The sequence below is a fragment of the Chelonia mydas genome, chromosome 4 (assembly GCF_015237465.2).
Source record: "Chelonia mydas isolate rCheMyd1 chromosome 4, rCheMyd1.pri.v2, whole genome shotgun sequence".
Classification (NCBI taxonomy): domain Eukaryota; kingdom Metazoa; phylum Chordata; order Testudines; family Cheloniidae; genus Chelonia; species Chelonia mydas.
This window is the reverse complement of record NC_057852.1, coordinates 29,050,533-29,070,091: the sequence shown is the minus strand read 5'-3', so window position 1 is coordinate 29,070,091 and position 19,559 is coordinate 29,050,533. Positions and strand designations below refer to the sequence as shown.

Sequence of the window (19,559 nt, the reverse complement as noted above, 5' to 3'; positions counted from 1 at the left end):
ATCTTATACTTGCCCTCCTGTGGTATTTTGGTCACCATTTCTTTTCCCCCCCTTTCCTCTTGGGCTGCTGTACTTTTTGCCAGAGGATGAACGCAACCAGAAGGAAATGAGGCAGAATGGATGTCTGTGAACAGTGATTTCCCCTCAGCTGGTTCTTATTTCCCCTTCCTGCTAGATGTTCCATGGTTCCTAAGTAGTAACCACGTTGAAGGAAAGAGGCATCTCTCTGTTCAAGGTGCTCACAGATAGCACAGTACAACATTTGAACCAGTCACGAACCCCGAACACACAGCCACACTCCCCAGTATTTCCCAGGTCCATTGTATACTTGAGCATCTCCAACCACTGCTTTTGGATATTAATAATACTAATGATCTTAGGTCTTCTAGTATCCAGTGGTTGTAATTGAACCTACCAGGTTTCCATGATATTGCCCACAGGTATGTCCCGTGCACAGTCATGTGAGCTACATATTCTGAAGATGTGAGATACCTGACAGAATGGATTTTTATTTTTATTTTGGTACTGTGGCCTGTGAATTCTTTGTGCCATTCCCCTGTTTAACATACTGTTCTCCACCATGACCTCTATGATCCATAACATGCAACTTCCCTCTCTATGATAAGGAATACCGCACGTGGTGTCTGACCATTCATTTAATCAGCGAGAGACAGAAAAAAGGAGTCTCACATACTTCACTCAACACTCCAGACATTGGAATATGTGTGCATTGTGGCACTTACGTCTGAATACCTAGCACAGCTCCCCAGAGCAAATGCCTGTGCAACCATGTTTTGGATCTGTGGTATTCCATCTGTAAGCAGAGTCAGGATGAGCTCTACCCTGACACCTGGTGGCGAGTCATGGTGGGTTGTGGAAAAGAACTTCAGATCTCATTTGCATAGGCACACCCACCCTGCCTAGATGGTCACTTTGGCTGCTGTAGGAGCCCCAGTTTCTCTGTTATTGGGGCAGGAATAAACTGTTATTATCCTGATTATGTGAGTCAAGGACAGTGGAACTGTACTTGGCCTTTTGTTATGATGGACGGACTCACCATCAACTAAGCAGCACTTGCTAGACAAGGGTCATGGGTTCCAAAACCCAGTCAATGGAGAGAGGCTGGGGACAGCTATTAATACTTGGTGGTATGGGCCCCATATGCTAATTGCACTTTCTCCTCTCTCCACTGTGGAATATCAGAGATTTTGATTCCATTAGGAGTCTAGTGACAGGCTGCTGAGCTGAATTCACTTTAGGCTAATGGTGCACCAGCACTGAGGCTCCCCTACTACAAACTGAAATCACAAAAGAGCTAAACTTACTAAGAGCTGAAATCACTGAGTGTTGTGTCAAGTAGTGGGGGAGCCTGGAGATATATTGCAGAGCAGTTTGCGAGACTGCTGGCAGAGCAGAGCGGCTGGTGGAGCAGAGCAGTTTGTCGGATGCCTGGAGCAACTCATGGGAGCGGCTGGCAGAGCAGAGCCCCATGGAGAGGTGGGGCAATCAGCTTTGGACCACGTAAGGTGCCCCTTAACTCCCCCCTCCCCCATCTCCACCCAGGTTGGGAGGTAAAACTCTACAGATAAACTTTCAAACTCTGGGGCTGCCCTGACCAGGGACAGAGACTTTTGGGTCGTTGGACTTTTGGGACTTTGGGTGATTTTGGGTTGCTGGACTCAAGAACCAAAGGGAAAGGACACGCCCCAATTTGCTTGGGGTGGGTTTTTTGCTCATGGGTTGTGTTATGAATCCTGTTGGTGGTGTTTCCCCAACATAATGCCACATTGTTTCTCTCTGTTATTAAAAGGCTTTTTGCTACACTCAGACTCTGTGCTTGTGAGAGGGGAAGTATTTCCTCTTGGAGGCGCCCCGCGGGGGTGGTATATATTTGTCCCAGGTCACTGTGTGAGGGCTCGAGCCGGTTTTGCATTGTGTTATTGGAATGGAACCCCTAAATACTGAACCCGGCCCTTGTTGCTGCCAACTCTGACGGGCAGAAGGGTCACACATCCTTTCACAATGAGGCCATACCCCCATTTTCACTCCCCTGGAGAGTCAATGATTTGTTTAAGCAATTTGTTCTGTCAAGCACATTTAACCACAAATATGTCCTGAGACACGATCCCCTCATGCTGTTGTTGGAACTTTGTCAGAGGAAGACAAGAAATTATCCCTCCATCTACAGGCCCAGAGGCCGGCTGTCTTCTGTGATGAGCACATGCACATCTGGGCGATGGGGCTTAAGGAGGTAAGGCACCTTTTCGTTGTTTTTTGAGGTTTTCAATGTCTGTTTGACCCAGTGGGGGCTCAATCCTGGGGGCCCTGTTCATGCCAAAGGGAGTTTGGCTTTGGGGAATGGTTCCACATCAGACCCCATTTTTCAGTTTGCACTAGTGGTTTCATTCTCTCTCATTTCCTTCATTTCTTCTAGTATCTACAGGGAGGAATCCAGGATCACCTGAAAGCGTAAGCCCCTCTGATGCAGGAAGTGCTTTCTATTCCCTCTCTCTCTTATGAGGAGACCTCCAATGCAGGTCAGCAGGGAGCAGACCACTGGCAAAATGAAAGCCTGGAAAGGGTACGGGCATTCCTATGTACTTGAGGTGGTGACTTTGGCTACTTAGTAAATCTTTGCGTCTGTTATTGTGAACTGTGCTTTCAATGCCTTTTTTTGTTTTTCTCCTTGAGGGTGGATAATCTTGGAGCTGCTTCATGGAAAGTCGTCCCCAGGGAGGAGAGCAAGTACTCCTTTTCTTTCTGTCTGATTTTTCTCTCACCATCTCTTTTTTTTTTTTTTGCCTCTTATTTTATAATGACCTGTCACTGTTGTTTCCTCATAGAAATTGAAGAATAAACTCCCCACATGGTCTTCCAGGCAGCGACTGTCTTTTATTTTGTTTGTACAGCACCCAACACACGATTCTGACTGAGGCCTCTGAGTGCTACTATCTAGTACAATTACACATTTTTTTGCACATCTCTGTGGCTGTGTTTTTATGAGTGTTATTTTGTTTGTGTCCGTATGTGTTTCCAAGAGTTTTTAAAGCAAAGTCTACCCCCACCACTGAGGCGAACTCTTGGGACTGCTAGGGGATCACAGCATTGTGAAATGATGTATGCACCTGAATTTTCGGGATACTTGGTTTGCCAGCTGTACCCTGAGACCTCCTTCTCTCAGAGAAATTGCCTTTTTCAGCATTTTTTCCCTGGTTGGCTATTGAGCAGTGGACAGCTACTTATCCCTTATCTTTCTATTCCAGTGTGCCCCATAATTGACATTGTTGTCTGGATAGGTACCTCTGTCCTGCTGGTTGTGAGAAGGAACTATTCATTGGTTAGGCCCAGTGTGGCCAGGAGATCAGCGTTGGGTTCAGGACAAGGGAGAGCTACCTCTGCCCTGATTTTCCCCTACTAGTTCCTGTCTCGCACTGTCTCCTATTTCCTAGTGTGTTACTGAGAACATTACTAGCTGAACAGGGCACAATCAACTGTGTAGTCATCACTGGATTTATTTTTGCACTCTCGTTTTGCTGTGGCTGCATTTTCAGTCCAGCACAGTTCTATTTTCAAGCATTATTTACACTCCCTCCCTTTTTAATTTTAGAATTATAGAGATAAACATATAGCTTCTGGTCTCCACAGATGCCTTTTGCACTTTTATGGAAAAATTAGCCTCTGTTGTTACATTTTCATCAGAGCAAGAGACACTTATACTGCAATTGCTTTATACCAAAATGATTGTTACATATGCCAGGTTTTTTGCTGTTAGGTGTTTTGGTGGAGTGACAATGGAGCACACTTGGCCTCATTCATAACATGCCCATAGAAATCTTACACAAAATACAGCTTCTTATTTTTGATGGCCTACATTGCATACTTGGGCAGAGCTCCCATTAAATTCAAAGAGCTCCTTGTGCTTGTCTCTGCAGTATAAAGGCCTCTGGATGACCTATCTGTAGGACATCTGCTGTTACTCCTCATGCTTCTCTGGTTATGTCCTGCATGTGTATTGTGCTTGGGATTATCACGGTTCAAGGCAACTGCACATGTATTCCCCCTCTGTGGCCCAGAAAGGGCACCCGCTCTGGGCTACCATCTCCCCAGACATTGTCTACCTGGGGTGGAGACACACAGCTCTCTTCCCTTCTGATGAGGGTATTTCCAGATGGCATGATCCCCCTGACTATGCTGTGGCATCCCCAGCAAAAGACAGGCTGCCAAAGCAGGCTTCTTTTGCCTTCTCTTCAGAGATTGATAACAGAGTAATTGCCAAGAGTTATAAGTTACTACACAGTTCCTTCTAAGCAAGCATGTTTATTTTAAGATATAAAGCATTGCACATAAAACATTTAAAACAATAAAAGAAACTGCATGCAGGCTAATAAGCTTACCAAGGATTATCCCAACACCAGCATGGGCTTTGGCAGATGAGCAGTCCTTCAAACCCCACACAGGGTTTCAAGTTCATAACACCCTTTGCTCAGAACAAGAACCTTCATGCCTCCTGTGGGTCACTCATGTAGCCAGTTTGCCTTGAAGAGAGCGTGAATGCTCGTCAGCCTGACAGTGGCTTTCTGCTCAAGGAGAAGCATCAGAAAAATGCAATCCTCTGTGGGTCATTGGCATTCACTTCCCTGCAAGTGTTTCCTAGGAAATGCACGTCACATGTAGTGTCCCAAAAATTCCTTTGAAGTTCCTAACGCTTCCCTGATTGCATTAATCCTGTCTTCCTCCTAAAGAAATTCTGTACAATACCACAATAGTACATGCAAGTTTGTCTTTTTAATACAATGGACTCCTAAAATACTTAATTCAATAAGGTTTAACTTAATTCCATAAATTTTGTCCAGGATATTGTTATATCTGTCCCAGGGGTAACAACATGAGCAACCTGAGTCAAATTGGAAACCCAACATCCCTGTTATAAAATTTCAAGTACCTGAATAAATGTAGAACAGAGAAATGTCTATTTCAGAACCCCAAATTCCCCTGTAGAACAAAGAGTCACAATACACTAACTAATGACACACAAGTCAGAAGCAAAACGGTGTCAAAATAAATGTTCATGAGCTGATCAGTCAGGACACTCCGTGTACGGCAGAAACTTGCAAGAACAAATTAACATGTTTGTAGGTGTTACGTATGCCATATGTTCTCCAACCCAAGTGAAAGTTTCATTCAACAAATAAAAAACTGCTTCACTAAATACAATATTTTTCCTTTCATATCATCAATTTATTTAGTACTTTGTGTACTTTTTAGTACATTAGGCGTAATAGCTGGAGACTCTTGGCTTGCTGCAGGTTAATGGTTTTATTCAATAACAACACTTAAGTTTTCATCTGTGCTATTTCTGAAAAAATGTCAACCTGACACTGAAACTTTGGACTCTGTGGAAACTTTTTTGCAGTTAGCTAGCATCAGATCTACATTTCCCATTTATTTCAAGTAAATACATTATTGAATCAAGAACTGCATTTACCTTCACATGATAATCAATTTCTGCTCTTTATCTCCTCCACCCTCATTCTGATTAAGGATGACAACTGGCTTCAGAAGGAAGGAAACTGCATATCAGATTATAGTCTGGTGCCTGAATTTCACTTGATGACTTTGATAAGAGTATCTGAATTGCTTGGCTGCAAAAACCAATTTTTCATAAGTGCCATAATAACATGCTAATCATATCAAAGACCAATGCTGAATTACAGTAGCTCCTTGTGAAGCTATCCTAATTTTAACATTATTGTTGTTTATGTGTATTACAGCAATGCTTAGAGGCACAAACCAAAATCAGGGCCATATTGTGCTAGGCCCTGTACATGTTACATGATCCTTGCTTTGAGAAGTTTACTATCCATTTTAAGACAAAACACAGCAAGTGAGCATGACCACTAATACAAGGGAATGAGAGACAGGGAGGATGCAAGTAATAGAAATAACATCTTAAGATTTTCAGTAAGGTTTTATGATTAGTTGTCAAATAAAATTTCTAGGCTAGTTTCTGTGTAATTCCATTATCCTAATACTGTACCTAAGGCCTCTTTCTTAATCTGTGCATCATTTCTTTCCATTTTTGTAGCAGTGTATGATTTATGTGCAGTTGGCTTCTCACTGCCCTCTGCCAATCTATATGAGATAATTCCTACTCCAACTGGAGAGGTGTTGCAAGTCAAGATCACAGGTAAAGTGGGGTCCCATTGCACTTACACCTGTGCAGCTGACAACACTTGTTTAAATGCATCCAAAATTTTCTGTCAATACCTCCTAATTCCCACATTTTCACCTCTTGATAACAATTCCGTCAGTAATTTTAACAGGGTAGACAATCATGAAATGAATTTTCCACAGTAATTAGCTGGCACCAGGAAAATTCATTAGTATTATTACACTATTACATATCTGTTCCAATTGAGACTGGGGCCCCATTGTGTTAGGTGCTGTACAAACATACAGTGAGAGGCAGCTCTGTGTCAGTTGTCACCGATGACCTCACACTCTTTTATACAGTCCTTCAGTATGTTCCATCTACTACACCAATGGTGGAATTTCTTAAACATGCTGCTTAGCTTTGACTAGACAATCTTGAATCAGCTAATGGAAACAAAAGCCAGCTTTTCACTGATTTTGAAGGCTGGCTATTTTGGTGTTTCTGGTGATTTGTGTGTAATGTCCTTTCTCTGAACAACAGTCCCCCAAGGTGCCCATATATTCTATCTAGACTGCTTGAGAACAGCAATGTTTTTGCTGTGTGTCCAGTACTTTCAAAATGATTCACTATATTCAGAGATTTTGGCCAAGACAACTTTCCCCTGTAAGCCACACTTAGCAACGTGCTGCACCGTTTAGTGCTAAATAATTCTGCAAGTAAATTGAAATCTCATCTGTTCTAACATGCTCATGGAAGCCAACCTTTTTGACTTGCTATAAAATACCTGGGTCAAAACATGTTTTTTTACAGTCTTGGGAACGATATCTTTCAGTTAAGGCTTTTTTTGGATTAATAAAAATCTCTTCACATTTAAATAAGAACATTCAAATTAGTTTCATCTGGGTTTTTTTCTGGTGCCTCAAGATATTCAGCAAACATCTTGGATCCAGCAGTTGTAATACTACTCCTTTTCCTGCTCTCCAATATCCCATTTGTAGGCTTGTCCAGGCACTGCACGTTTATGCTAAAATTCTCTATTGCTTCTTCGAGGCATAATCCAATCTTATTTCTGAAACAGTCCATTTATTGCCTTAGTTTCTTTTGTTCAGAGACTTCCTGTGTTCCCTTTTCTATTCTGAAATTCTATTCTATTCTGTCCTCCTCACTAAATTGTTGGGTTGGAGTAACACATATAGACTCTAATACTGTGTTTATTAAGGATATGTGATCCAAATATGCAAGTACGGATGGAGCAGGCATTGTTATGGTTTATTCTAGAATGCTACCCACAAAACTCCCCACCAGGCGATATGTTAACACAGACAACCAACTTAAAAAAAACCATGGAAGCATTGTACTGTCAGATCAAATTCTTAGTGGCTGCTCATTGATCTTGCAAAGAGGTCACTGATACCTAGCAATTTCTGAGTGGATAAGTCCTGCCGTGGGCGTCACATACATCACACTGGACTCTCTAGATAGATCATGTGTTAGGCAGGGTGCCTAGCCTAAATGTCTCTGCCAGAGGCATATTAACGCCTAGGCCTAGGGCGGCAAATTTGCAGGGGCGGCAAATTTATAATAGCAGCCAGAGGCTGCTTCCCCCGCCCCAACTCCACCCATTCCCTGCCCCCTCCCTGCCCCTATTGGTCCCCTTCCCCAAATCCCCGCCCCAGCCCCGCCTCCTCTCCTGAGCGCGCCGCGTTCCCCCCTCTTCTCCCTTCCTTTGCGAAGCTGTTTCGCGCACAAGCACTGGCAGGGAGCAGGGAGAAGCAGGACCCGGCGGTGCGCTCAGGGGAGGAGGCGGAGGTGAGCTGCGGCGGGGGGGGCCGGGAGCTGCTGGGGGGAGGGGGCGGCAATTATTTCAGGGCCCAGGGGTGGCAAAATCATTAATCCGCCACTGATCTCTGCTGTCTAGGGAGAGACTAATGGCGGAGACCTGGACCTTAAGGAAAGCAAATTCACTACTCCTGGCAGGGATGAGTCTGGATATTCAGTTTTCAAAAGCTTATGCCCAAATAAATTTGTCATCTCTAAGGTGCCACAAGTACTCCTCATTCTTTTTCCTGATACAGACTAACACGGCTACCACTCTGAAACCTGTCAGCTTTCTGAAGCAGTCATTATTGCTAGTTCTAAGAAACACATCTCATTTTAGATTCTGAGCCAAAGATCGTTCACATCAAGGGGAGCCTTTACACTGACATCAACAGCTTTGGATCAAGGCTGTAGAACTGTCATGTTGCAGTGGGGGCATTGTGATTCTTTTATAAAGTCTTCATGGTGGATAGCAGGGACGGGGAGAATACCTTTGGAAGAAGGGCTGATCAGAAAATCTTAACAAATTTGAAATTCTACAAAAAAAACTTGGCAAATTTTTTTGTGGAATTCCTCTCCTTCCCCATTTTTTTGCAACCGGGTCTATTTGTTGTCATCCTCTCCACCCCCCATCTTTCCCCAGTCCCTCTGTTTCTTCATGCTGTACAGATGACCGAAAGTGGAGCAAGGTTAAAACATGCAGGCCAAAAAGAGAAAACGGGTGGGGGAGATGGACTGTTATCACCCATAAAGATGTCAGGGAGGGTCCTTAAAAGTCTGTGGAGTTGGTTGGGACAAAACTGTATTGCATCGAGAATTGGTTGACATTTTTGGCATTTGTCTGAAAACAAAAACTGTCGCAAAATATTTTGCAATATTGTTGAAATGCTCCATTTTTCACCAAAAAACCCTGGACCTTTTTTATTAAAATATTTCCTTTTCCCTTTCCCTCCCCCCCTCAAAAAATGTGTAGAGTAAAAAGCTGCTGAACTGGTGCCTGGTATTTTTTGTTTACTAAAAACTGGGGTGGAGCGCTGGTAAGCAAGCATTTGTTGATAACCATTTCAATAACTTTTCTGATGTTTTTGATAGACATTTTGAACTTTTTAAAAAAATCAAAATAAACAAAAAAAAGGCTAAACACTTTGAAGTGAAAACAAATTCAATTTTTCTTGTAAAATTACTTTTGGATTTTTCAACCAGTTCTAATAGAATCCCAGGGGATACCAAGGTCTCTCTCAGCTGAACTCTGAAGATTGCATTGTATTGTAGGGCATATATCGCTGCCCATGGTAAGGTCACTTGAGACCATTAATTATTCATTTAAAATAAATAGCTACAATTTAGTTTTCGGTTGAATAGAACATAGTGGATTTGTTGCACCTCTGATTTGTATTGACTTGTATGTTAATACAGTATGTAATCATGATAAATATTATACATTTTTACCAGGATGTTTCAAACTTTATTGTAATTTAACTATATATACACCTCTTAATTTAGTCGTCTCTCATACACCTATAAGTGAGAAATTCCCTTTGAGAAGTGGACAGAAAGGCACTCAGTTTATGTTTCTGTGTTTCACAAAACCAGTTTTTGGTTATATGGAGCCCACCACATTTAAGTATGTGAATCCTTTTCGGCCCCACACAGATCTTGACTCCAATATTCTGCTCCTCCTACATGCATAGAACTCCCATTGATATTAGCAGAAATAACATGGGAAATAGGGTGTTCTGGAAAAACAGACATATATAGAACTTATGAGCACTTAGGCCACAATTCAGGAAAGCCTTAAGTGCATGCTTAAGTCCATCCCTGTTTTTCTAAATTGAAGCTACAGAGAATACAGAATAACCAAGTCAAGATCCACTATGTGGAGTGGAATGGAGAATGTTGCATGTCATGTAATTCTGACAGGGAAACTGGACTAATTTTGCAAAGCAGCCTGTGATGTATTCTTGCTGCACTTGTTTCTCATTATGTTTCTATGCCTAATTGATCAAAATGTACCTTCTCTTTGTTAGGTGAGCACATCTTTCAGGGAAAGAATAGAACTCACCAACCTGATGAATCCTCCTCACACCTGGGCAATAAATATGTATGTTTACTCTTTCATTCTATTTTCTGTAACTTTCATTAATATGTTATCATTAGCATGGTTCAGTTAAGCTAAAACAAAAAGCAAAGAACTGTAAGCAGAAAAAAACTAATGACTTCTGTCAGTAAGAACCTTAAGGCCATTTTGCTTAAACTTTCATGAACTAGAATCACAAATTAGCTGGGTTTTTTTCCCGTGTTGCAAAAGCAATATTAGAATTTTGCTCCACTGCTCTGGCCTGATATTTTGCCACTCATGTACTCAAAAAGTTAAGATTTCTATATGGGCTACAGCTGATATCATGTGGTAGTATTCTACTAAAATAAGAGTCAATCCTGCACTGTGCTGACATTATTCTAAGAGGTGCTATTTCCTCAATGACTTATTGAAGTCACCCTTGCAGGATGGGGCCTAATGTGTGCATTTCCTTGCTTTGACTGTTGACTATTATCTCCTATTGGATGGAGCTTTATATTTTTGTATGTGAGCCCAAACTAAACATATGTTTACCCTCTGAGTCCAGTGTCTGAAGTCAAGTGCTTAAATAAAAGCAGCCAGATCTACAGGGGTGCTAAGCGCTCAACCCCATTGGCTTCACAGGAAGTTGTGTACACTTCAGACCTCTGCATATTAGGCCATTTTTATTTAGGTGCTTCAATGTGGATTAAGGTGCTTAATTTCAGTCACCCTAAATTTGAAAATGTTGTCCCACGTTTTTGAATATAGAAAGGCAGGGGTCTCTAGAGAATCCATCCAGGTCAAAAATTGAAACCCGTCAAGGTCTCTGTGTTGTTTTTCAAATGTAAAGTCTTTTCAGGCAGTCATGTCTTTTCATCTTTTCCCCCTATGGTTGAACCCTTGCCCCTCTTTTCACAGTAACCACTTGTCATAGCTTTTATTATTATTATTATTTTATTTTATGTTATTTACTTTTTATTAAGGCAAAGTTATAACAAAATGTTAACATACTACACCACACAGTACTTGTTACTCATGATCCGATTAATATTCAAATAACCTTGCTAAAGATTCTGGCTGGCCGGCTAGGGAGATCTCCGACTCTGGGTACCCTACAAAGGGTACCCAAATTTCTAAAAACCTATCTTCTTTTTGGCATTTCTCTTGTGTATAAACTTGGTGTGAAAGCCTTTCCATGACAAGGACAGTCCATATTTTACTATACCAAAATTCCATAGGATGAGGAGTCACCGTTTACCACTAATGTGCAAAACAAAGTTTAGCTGCTTACAAGAAAAAAGAAATGTATTTGCCATGCTGTTTAAAATACAGATCCTTTACTAGAGCACTAAGTCAGCAGTCAGTGCATCTCTTAATAATTTCCTCCCCAAACTCTCCAGTTCCTGGACATGGCCACCAGATGTGCAAGTATGTTCCTCTTTTACCACAACTGCGCCAACAGAGCACCTCTCTATTAGCAAAAATATATAATATATATAATGGAGTTAAATGCCATCTATATAGTAATTTATAAAAATTTTCTTTATGAGCTACACAAATTGGAGCCATATAACCCCTTTCCTACATGGACACCCAGTCATCCAGATCAGTTTCTTTGTCCAAATTCATCTCCCATCTTTTCATCTGGGTTGTTTTCTTATCAATATTTTTTTCCAGTCAAAATTGTATACATCTTAGAAATTAAATCTTTTATTTATTTAATTTATTTTATTTGCTCCTGGGCTGGCAAACTCTTCAAATGTGGTTCAAGGTCTAGATAGAGCTGCCCTGTGTCCAGTTTTCACAATAAAACATCTGAGTTGTAAATATTGAAAATATGGGATCTTCATATTGGTATGATTTCAAATCAGGCCCCAGGAACAGTTGTGAGAATTGAGTAATCTCAGCTTATATCCACACTGAATAGTCACTTTACTTCCTAGGGATAAATACCTGATTATTAATGAAAGTAGATAAAGGAGAGGGCCGAAGCAACAGGAGTTTACTAAATTTCTCCAGAGCTGCTAAGGATGTCTGGTTGAATGGGTGATTTTTTTAATTAATTTTTGGTGACCTACATTTCTTTTTAACCCAACATTGACTAGGAATGCCTATATTTGGGCTTCTGTTTTGTTTGAGTTTTACCCAATGTTTGGATGGTCTATTGTTAACTTGATTCACGTCTTTTAATTGTGATGCATAATAATAATAAACCAAATTAGGGAAAGCGAGTTCATCCCACATTGTAGGCCTTAGAAGCTTAGAACTTACCTTTGGTTTTTTAGGTTTCCATACAAATTTTAATAGCACATTGTCATGCTGTCTAGAATGGTTCAATGACCATGAGAGATCACCTCAGGGCAGACTGTCAAAAACAGGGCAGATACCCCAACCTGGTAGTGTGCTCTACAATTGTTTCTCCACAGTATTTATTCTTTAAAATTTAAGATTTTAAGATTCCTTTACTCATTTAAATTTATATAGCTGATAATTTACGTTGATCCTTTTGGGAATATTAATTTCCTAAAAGTTCAGATTTATCATGGTTTATTTTGAAACCTGATAGCTCTCCAAATTCCAAAGTCAATTGTTCTGTAATTTCTATCTAAACTTCTGGATCCTGCAAATATAACAAGATGTCATCAGAATACAAACCTATTTTGTGTTCTAATCCAAGAAGGTGTTTTGATGCTCTTTATCAAGGGGCTGTTTCTAAACATTTATTGCAAATGGCTCCATTGCCAAAGCAACCAACATGGGAGATAACTGGCAACCCTGTTTCGTACTTACAGACAAATTAAAAGGAAGGGATTGATGACCATTAACAAAAGCAGATGTGCGAGGATGAGTATATAGGGGCAATATGCCCCTATAAAACTGATTTCCAAAATGAAACTTTACCAAAATCTGTCTGAGGTACTCCCACTCTAGCCAGTCAAAGGCTTTCTCAGTGTCCAAAAAAAGCAGTGCATGGGAAGAATTGCTCAAATGCACATTGTAGATCAAATTCAGAGTTCTTCTACTATTATCAGACAGATGCCTGTCAACAACAAACCAACATTGGTCAGGGTGCATATATTTGTACAATATAATACCCCATTTGTTTGCTAGCACCTTGGCATAAATTTTAGCATCCACTTTAATGAAAGAAATAGGTCTGTATGATATGAACTTGGTAAGGTCTTTTCCTTCTTTGGGAATGACCACAATATTTGCCTCTTTTTCAGTGAATCTGGAATGTCATTCCCCTGCAATATTATTAAACTATTAAACAAATCAGTTAAAATCAGGGCCAACAATTGCATTAGAACTCGATAATACTCCCCAGAAAACCCATTGGGACCTGCAGCTTTATTGTATTTTAAATTCTTAATTACAACTTCAACTTCCTCTGCAGCAATTTGCCTATCAAGAGCTGCCCCATCATCCTCAGAGAGCTGAGGGATTTTCATACTTCTCAAATATCTACTTATAAGTTCAGGATTTGGATGTTCCAAGTATGGAAAAGGTTAGCAAACATTTCTGAGATCTGTTTGACGCCAGTTACTAATCTCCCTTTATTTCTAATCAGAGGATGATGATTTATTCTGTTTCTTTGTTAAATTTCTGGCTAAAGCCCAATCAGCTTTATTGCCCGTTTCAAAATATTTTTGTTTAATATATGTGTTTGCTCAGCTTTTCATCTTTGTAACAGATTAATCTTCCCTCTTACTCATTTATTTTCTTATACACTCTTTTTTAGATCCTGTAGAGTTATGTTTACTTTCCAAAACAGAAAGTTCTTTAACCAATCTCTCTTCTTCAAGAGCTCTCATCTTTTTGAGGTATGATGCTATATTTGTAAGTATCCCTCTCATTACTGCCTTTCCAGCATCCCAAAAACACTTACTGATCCTTTCCTTATCATTTTTTCTATATATTGCTGAAAATTTTAAGGGGGTCATACAACAGAGTTCTATTGTATTGTCAGACCCTTTGTTTTTCCACGGAGTCCCAATCTTTTAAATTAATATATGCAGGGGGCATGATCAGACCGAGTTATAATTTCTGGATTAGGATTTTTGACCAAATTAGCCAAATCCTAGAACATTTAAATCATATAAATCCTAGTATCCATGAGTAGTAGACATCCAGTTTCTTTTCCCACCAGACATACACCTAGGTCCTCATTTTCTCAGTGATGCAACAAATTTGCACTTGCTGCTCCCACATGCTGTCTGTATACATTTCATTGATCTAAAGTGGGATTAAGTACTTTGTTAAAATCCCCCTAGAATAATATCCCCTTCCATAAACCTTCTAAAATCCCTAAAAAAAGGATCATAAAAAGAAGCTTGCCCTTGATTAGGAGTTTACTTTTTAAGGAGTGGAGCCCTTAATTTAAATTATATCTGCTCTGTGTCTATTATAATTTCATTTTTTTAAAATATCCTTAGCAAACTTGGAACTCTTCCCTCATCTCTTTTATTCATCTTTCTGATTTCTAAACAGTGAGTCCTTCAAGTCAGCCTCAGTGACTGGGGCTTCTCCACCCACATCCATAGTTTGTTTACTGGAGGGGGAGTTACTCTCTTTTGTGGCCATGTCTTTGTTTTAGGGCAGACAGATCTTTTGTACTGGAGAATTTCTTTCCTTTCAAGACACCTAGATGATCTTATCTTAAATCCTTGTTTGTGGCACTTCTCCCAAGATGGCTGCTGCCACACTTTCCCTTTGTTTGTCTGACCTTCCCCAAAGGGCCACTGCCACATTTCCTCCCCCCAGCCACAAGCGTACAATTTTAATTAACTGTTTGGTTGTTGGTTTTTAATATTGCTTTATACTTCTCTGCAAAATGAAGACTGGTCTTTTGAAGTGGGAAGGGGAAGATAAGGGCCTGAGTACGCACAACTATTTGCCTTGACTTGTGGGCTGTAAGCATTAAACATTTGAGGGGGGAGGGAATAGCAAAGATGTGCAACAAAAAGCTGCTGGTTGTTCGGGGGGGGAACACAAGAGGTTGGGGAGTGGTTCAGTAAATATGTCCTGCCACTTAAGACTCTGCTACCTTAACTAGAAGTCATAATAGCTTCCACTGGAAGCAGTAAAGAGTATCAGTTCTGAATCACTGAAAAGAAACCTGGTTGCTGTGAATGAATGAAGCTGCTAAATTAAAAGTAACATTAATATTTTCAGAGGCATTGAAGAGGCTTTTGTAGTGTACAGAGGTGTTGATCACTATTACCACACAAAGTTACAGTTTCTTTCTATAATTCCTGTATAAAATGCAAATGTATTTTATATTCATACTGCACTTTTCACCACACAGAGCTTTATATAGCAGGGCCATAATCCTGCGAGCAGATCCACATGAGTGATTTACTGGTTCTCCAAATAGGTGCAGAGGTCTAACTGCATGGGTCTGATTGCAGGAATAGGACTCAAACAATCAACAGCACTGAAACGCAGCCATTCTGGGGGGTCAGGCCAGCAGCCAATCAATGAGAAGCACACTGCACAACATTAGGATAGGTGGGAATTAGCAGGATAGGCACAGAGAGCGAAACTCAAATAAAATTTAAAAATATACTTCCCAAATGGGCAATTTTCAATTCTGGGGAATATAGAATGCATAGACTACCAAGCAACATGTACCAAAGCAAAGGCACCAAAGCCTGCATAAAGATATGGACAGCAAGTAGACAGAATCAGACAAAACGAACCTTTAACTAGAATTAGAAAGACTATGTACATTTAGATAAAAAGTGTTCAGATCAAAATGCATAAAACTTTTTCTTACATAAGAAGCGGTTTCTATCTCGAGTAGATAAAAAGAAAGCATTTAAATTACAGTACCTACTGGTGATGAAGCACCATTTCTGGGGAAGAACCCATGGTCCTGCAAAGTTCCTCCTGGGAGGAGGGAGGGTTCTCAACTCCTTTTGAAGCCAATGGGAGTTGGTGCTCAGCACATCACAGGATAAGGCCCAGAGTGAGTGTGGGTAAGAAACAACAAATGAGAAATGTACAGAAGGCTCTGTCCTGCTTGCACTGAAGGAAGTGGCAAAACTCCCATTGGCTTCCATGAGTGCAGCAGGAGCAGCTCCTATACAATGCACTCACTCAATGTTTTTACTGGTCATTTTGAGAGAAAAAAAAAATCTCATCGTACAAATGGCCAAACTTGCCCCTGTCCTTCATTCTAAGGTCTTTTGGAGAATAGCAGTAAATTCATAGGGTCAGTCTTTGTATGGGCATAGTGGGACATTTGGTCACTGTGCTCTTTTCTTATAGGCTGGGGCTCTGCTTGGTGCTCCGTTAGACTCCACCAGTGTGCCCCGATGTGGGCAAGTGATTTAAAGGAGCAAGTTTTCTTTCATGAATTTGCACATTCATTGCACCAGACAGATTTGGTGAGAAATTACTGCTCAATTGAAATCAATTAATATTTTATAAACTGAGGCAAGTCCTTGTTCTCAGGTGAGGCCTTTGATCAACTATTGCTCTGGGAGAACAAATATTGTGAATTCCTACAAATGTAAGCACTTGAGAATAAACATTCCATCTACCATTCCAAGAGTTTTCTTTTGATTTTGACACCATAATAACAACCTTGCTTCTATGCCAATCACTGATACTGACTAATCTGAATTGGGATGATAATCTTGAGATTTTTATTGTCATTTCAGATGTGAAGCAGCCTCTTTTACCACGTTATAAAGGAACTGCCCTCTGACGTTGCAGTTCCACAGAGGACATGTGCATCAGCTGCAGCTTCCTACAGAGAGGCAGGACACTTGTGTTAATTGTTCTATGATTAGATTTCCATACTCTAAATGCCTCGTGTTTTCTGCTGGACTCTTGTGTTTTCTTGATGGCTACATAACTGATGTACTGTACATATTTATTATTTCTACATATATCAAAGCAGAGAAACTTTCAGGAATGATAAAAGTATTGTAAAAATCTGGTGGTGTGACACTAATAATGATGTCTTTCTTGTACATAGAAATGTTTTCTTCCCGTACAGGAAGGAATATGTTAATATATTTTCTTGTACGCTCAATAAATAGTCTTCTTAAATCATATGTACTGGATGGCAAACTTGGGGCCTGATCTTTCAAACATTAGTATGCAAAATTATCATTACCACATGTACATCCATTGACTTCTTTGGGGCTACTCATAGTAGTAAGCACTTCACCTGGTAGTAAATGTCTGCAGGATGGGGCACTTAGAGATAATAGAGTGGTTTTGTTCTTGTTTTTTTCCATGAAGGGGGCAATTTTACCAATTACATCTTACATTAGAGTTTTTTTTAAAACACTGCACATGGTCCTTAAAATGCAAACTAATTACAAACAAATATTATAGTTTATTTTTGACTGTTCCTTGGGTAGTCACTTTGTTATATCTGCTGTAAAAATATTTCCCTGATATAATCTGCATAATATACTGAGGATTCAAAAGGCATTTACAATACTACAGGCTGCATTTGTCAAAGGAATAACAACAGTGACAGGCCTTGTTTCTCAAATTTTGAGTAATGCATGGAATTCCTATTCATTATTTATCAGCTCTGGAAATTTAATGATTCCTTCTAATGATAATTACAGAATATCTCAATTTATAGAGCACTTACGTAAATATCTAAATAGTGCTGCTCCCTCCATGTGTTCTGCTTTCCTAGATATATAAACCTTGGGAAATATAATAATTTGATCAGTCTCAATCTGTTGATTCGTTTCATTTATTTGCTGAAATATGAAAATGAGACACAGCAGTCTCAATAGTGGTCTAAACAGGATTGAGAGCCAAGAATTCTTATTCTAGTTCTTCCCGCTATGCGTTCGGGCAAGTCACTGAGCTCCTCTTTCTAGTTTTGCCTCTCTGCAAAGTGGCAACAATAACATCTACCTACCAGTCTCACTGGGCTGTTGTGCAGATTAATTAGTTAATGTTTGTACAGTACTTTGAAGATGAAAAGTGCTCTTCCAGTGGTAGGCATTATCAGCTGTGTTGTTTTCTCTTTGATGGGTCTGACCCTGTATCTAAGAGACTCAAAGGAAAACTTTTCTATGAAGCACTGTGAAAGCTGGGCACCAAATCCACGAACCAGTGTACTACAGATTGCAGCTGAACTTCTATGCTTAGATAAAGCATTCTTTGTGCTGGATCACCTGAGTGACTCGGGAGAGTTTGGTTGAGCAAAAGCATCATGATGGCTGTACTTTCAAAAGGTGAGGCTATCTAAAACATGCAACTTAAGAGTTTATATAGAGTATTATACCCAGTTCAGCACCCTGACTGCTGAGGATTCCCAATAGAAAGAAGAATCTATGCGCAAGTTTTCATGTAAATGTAAAATAGGTGTTTCGTCACACATTCTTTAGAGGGCAGTTTGAAAGAGCTGAGAAATATGAGTGTGGAAGATAAATATCAGTGATTATGCAAGATTTGTTGAGAAACTGTCATGAAGTGTCCAGATAATGTTAATCTTATAATAAAACTTTATCTGTATTAAGAGCCTCTCTTCTCTCTCTCTGCAAATACACAATATATAATCCACACCAACTACAAATACTGGACCTGATCCTGTGTTCCTGTTCCACACTGCATGAGGCAGGCCTCAGGTCCAAATGTTACCCTGTTTCTGCAGCGAGGCATTGTTGGCATTGTGGCTCCAAGGGACACCAGCGAGTTTTAGGCCTTGCAGCAAAGCATACTGGGAAAGAGGCTGGGGGTATAAGGAGCTCTCTTTCTCAGTGTAAGAGAGAGAGGGGCAGGAGCCGGGCTTGCTGTAAGTCTTGCTGCTAAAGGAGCAAGAGAGAGACTAGGAAAGGAGCAGGCGCTCTGTCTCTCTCCTGTCAAAAGGCCTGGGAAGAGGTTTCAGAAGACAGCCATGCTAATTTCACAGGCGAAGTTACCTCAAAAAGTGAGTGTTTGCAGCAAAAAAAAAGGAAAAATTCTCAGTGGGACAAGCTAGTGGTTAGACCTGCCCCCGCTTCATTTTTGAGGGGCCAAGGCTTTCTCTCTGAATGACCAGTAAGGGGCACTTGAGTTGTACGATTGACAGATGCTTGAGGAAGTGCTGTGACCCAGGGAAAGAGATTAGAAGAGTCCCTTTTGGGACTTTCTTGGGGTAACAGGGTGGCGTTTAATGGTCTAGCTGGGGGACAGACTACCCACCAAGGAGAGACACTAGGCTTTTAGCTTAACAGAAAGGTAAACAGCTACACACATAAAACACTCATGGGATCTCTAGGTGAGATGCAAAATCAAGCCTAGTGAGATGTGTTCCAGTGGATCCAGTTTGATACCTGTCAGTAAAACATGGCTGAAATAGAAACCAGGTCCGAAGGGACCATTAGATTATCTAGTCTGACCTTCTGTGTAACCAAGAGCTAGATCCAAGGCATGAATCTTGCCTGTATTTGTTCTGCATGGCAATATGAACCGAATTCAAAAATTTCAGCAGTCTGAACATAATCAGAAGGTAATTAGTGTGCATTGTTGCAATTCAAGAATAAAGGATATTTTGGGTCGGCA

General features: G+C 40.4%; 1 protein-coding gene across 6 annotated transcripts in view; it reads left to right on the top strand.

The window, feature by feature from the left end:
- The window catches only part of EMCN (endomucin), an 87,188-nt gene extending 68,652 nt beyond the window's left edge, over window positions 1-18,536 (top strand). For 3 of the 6 annotated variants that reach the window (XR_006290435.1, XR_006290434.1, XR_006290433.1), the window contains 4 exons: window positions 10,000-10,073; window positions 13,429-13,539; window positions 13,774-13,855; window positions 16,700-18,536. Coding sequence is in view for 2 of the 6 variants with exons in the window: in XM_043545514.1 (XP_043401449.1) it covers window positions 10,000-10,073; window positions 16,700-16,705 (80 nt within the window). In the remaining 4 variants the exon portion in view is untranslated. The remainder of the gene's footprint in view (window positions 1-9,999; window positions 10,074-13,428; window positions 13,540-13,773; window positions 13,856-16,699) is intronic. The other 3 variants (XM_043545514.1, XM_027825468.3, XR_003565098.3) reach the window with 2 other exon arrangements.
- The last annotated feature ends 1,023 nt before the right edge of the window (window positions 18,537-19,559 follow it).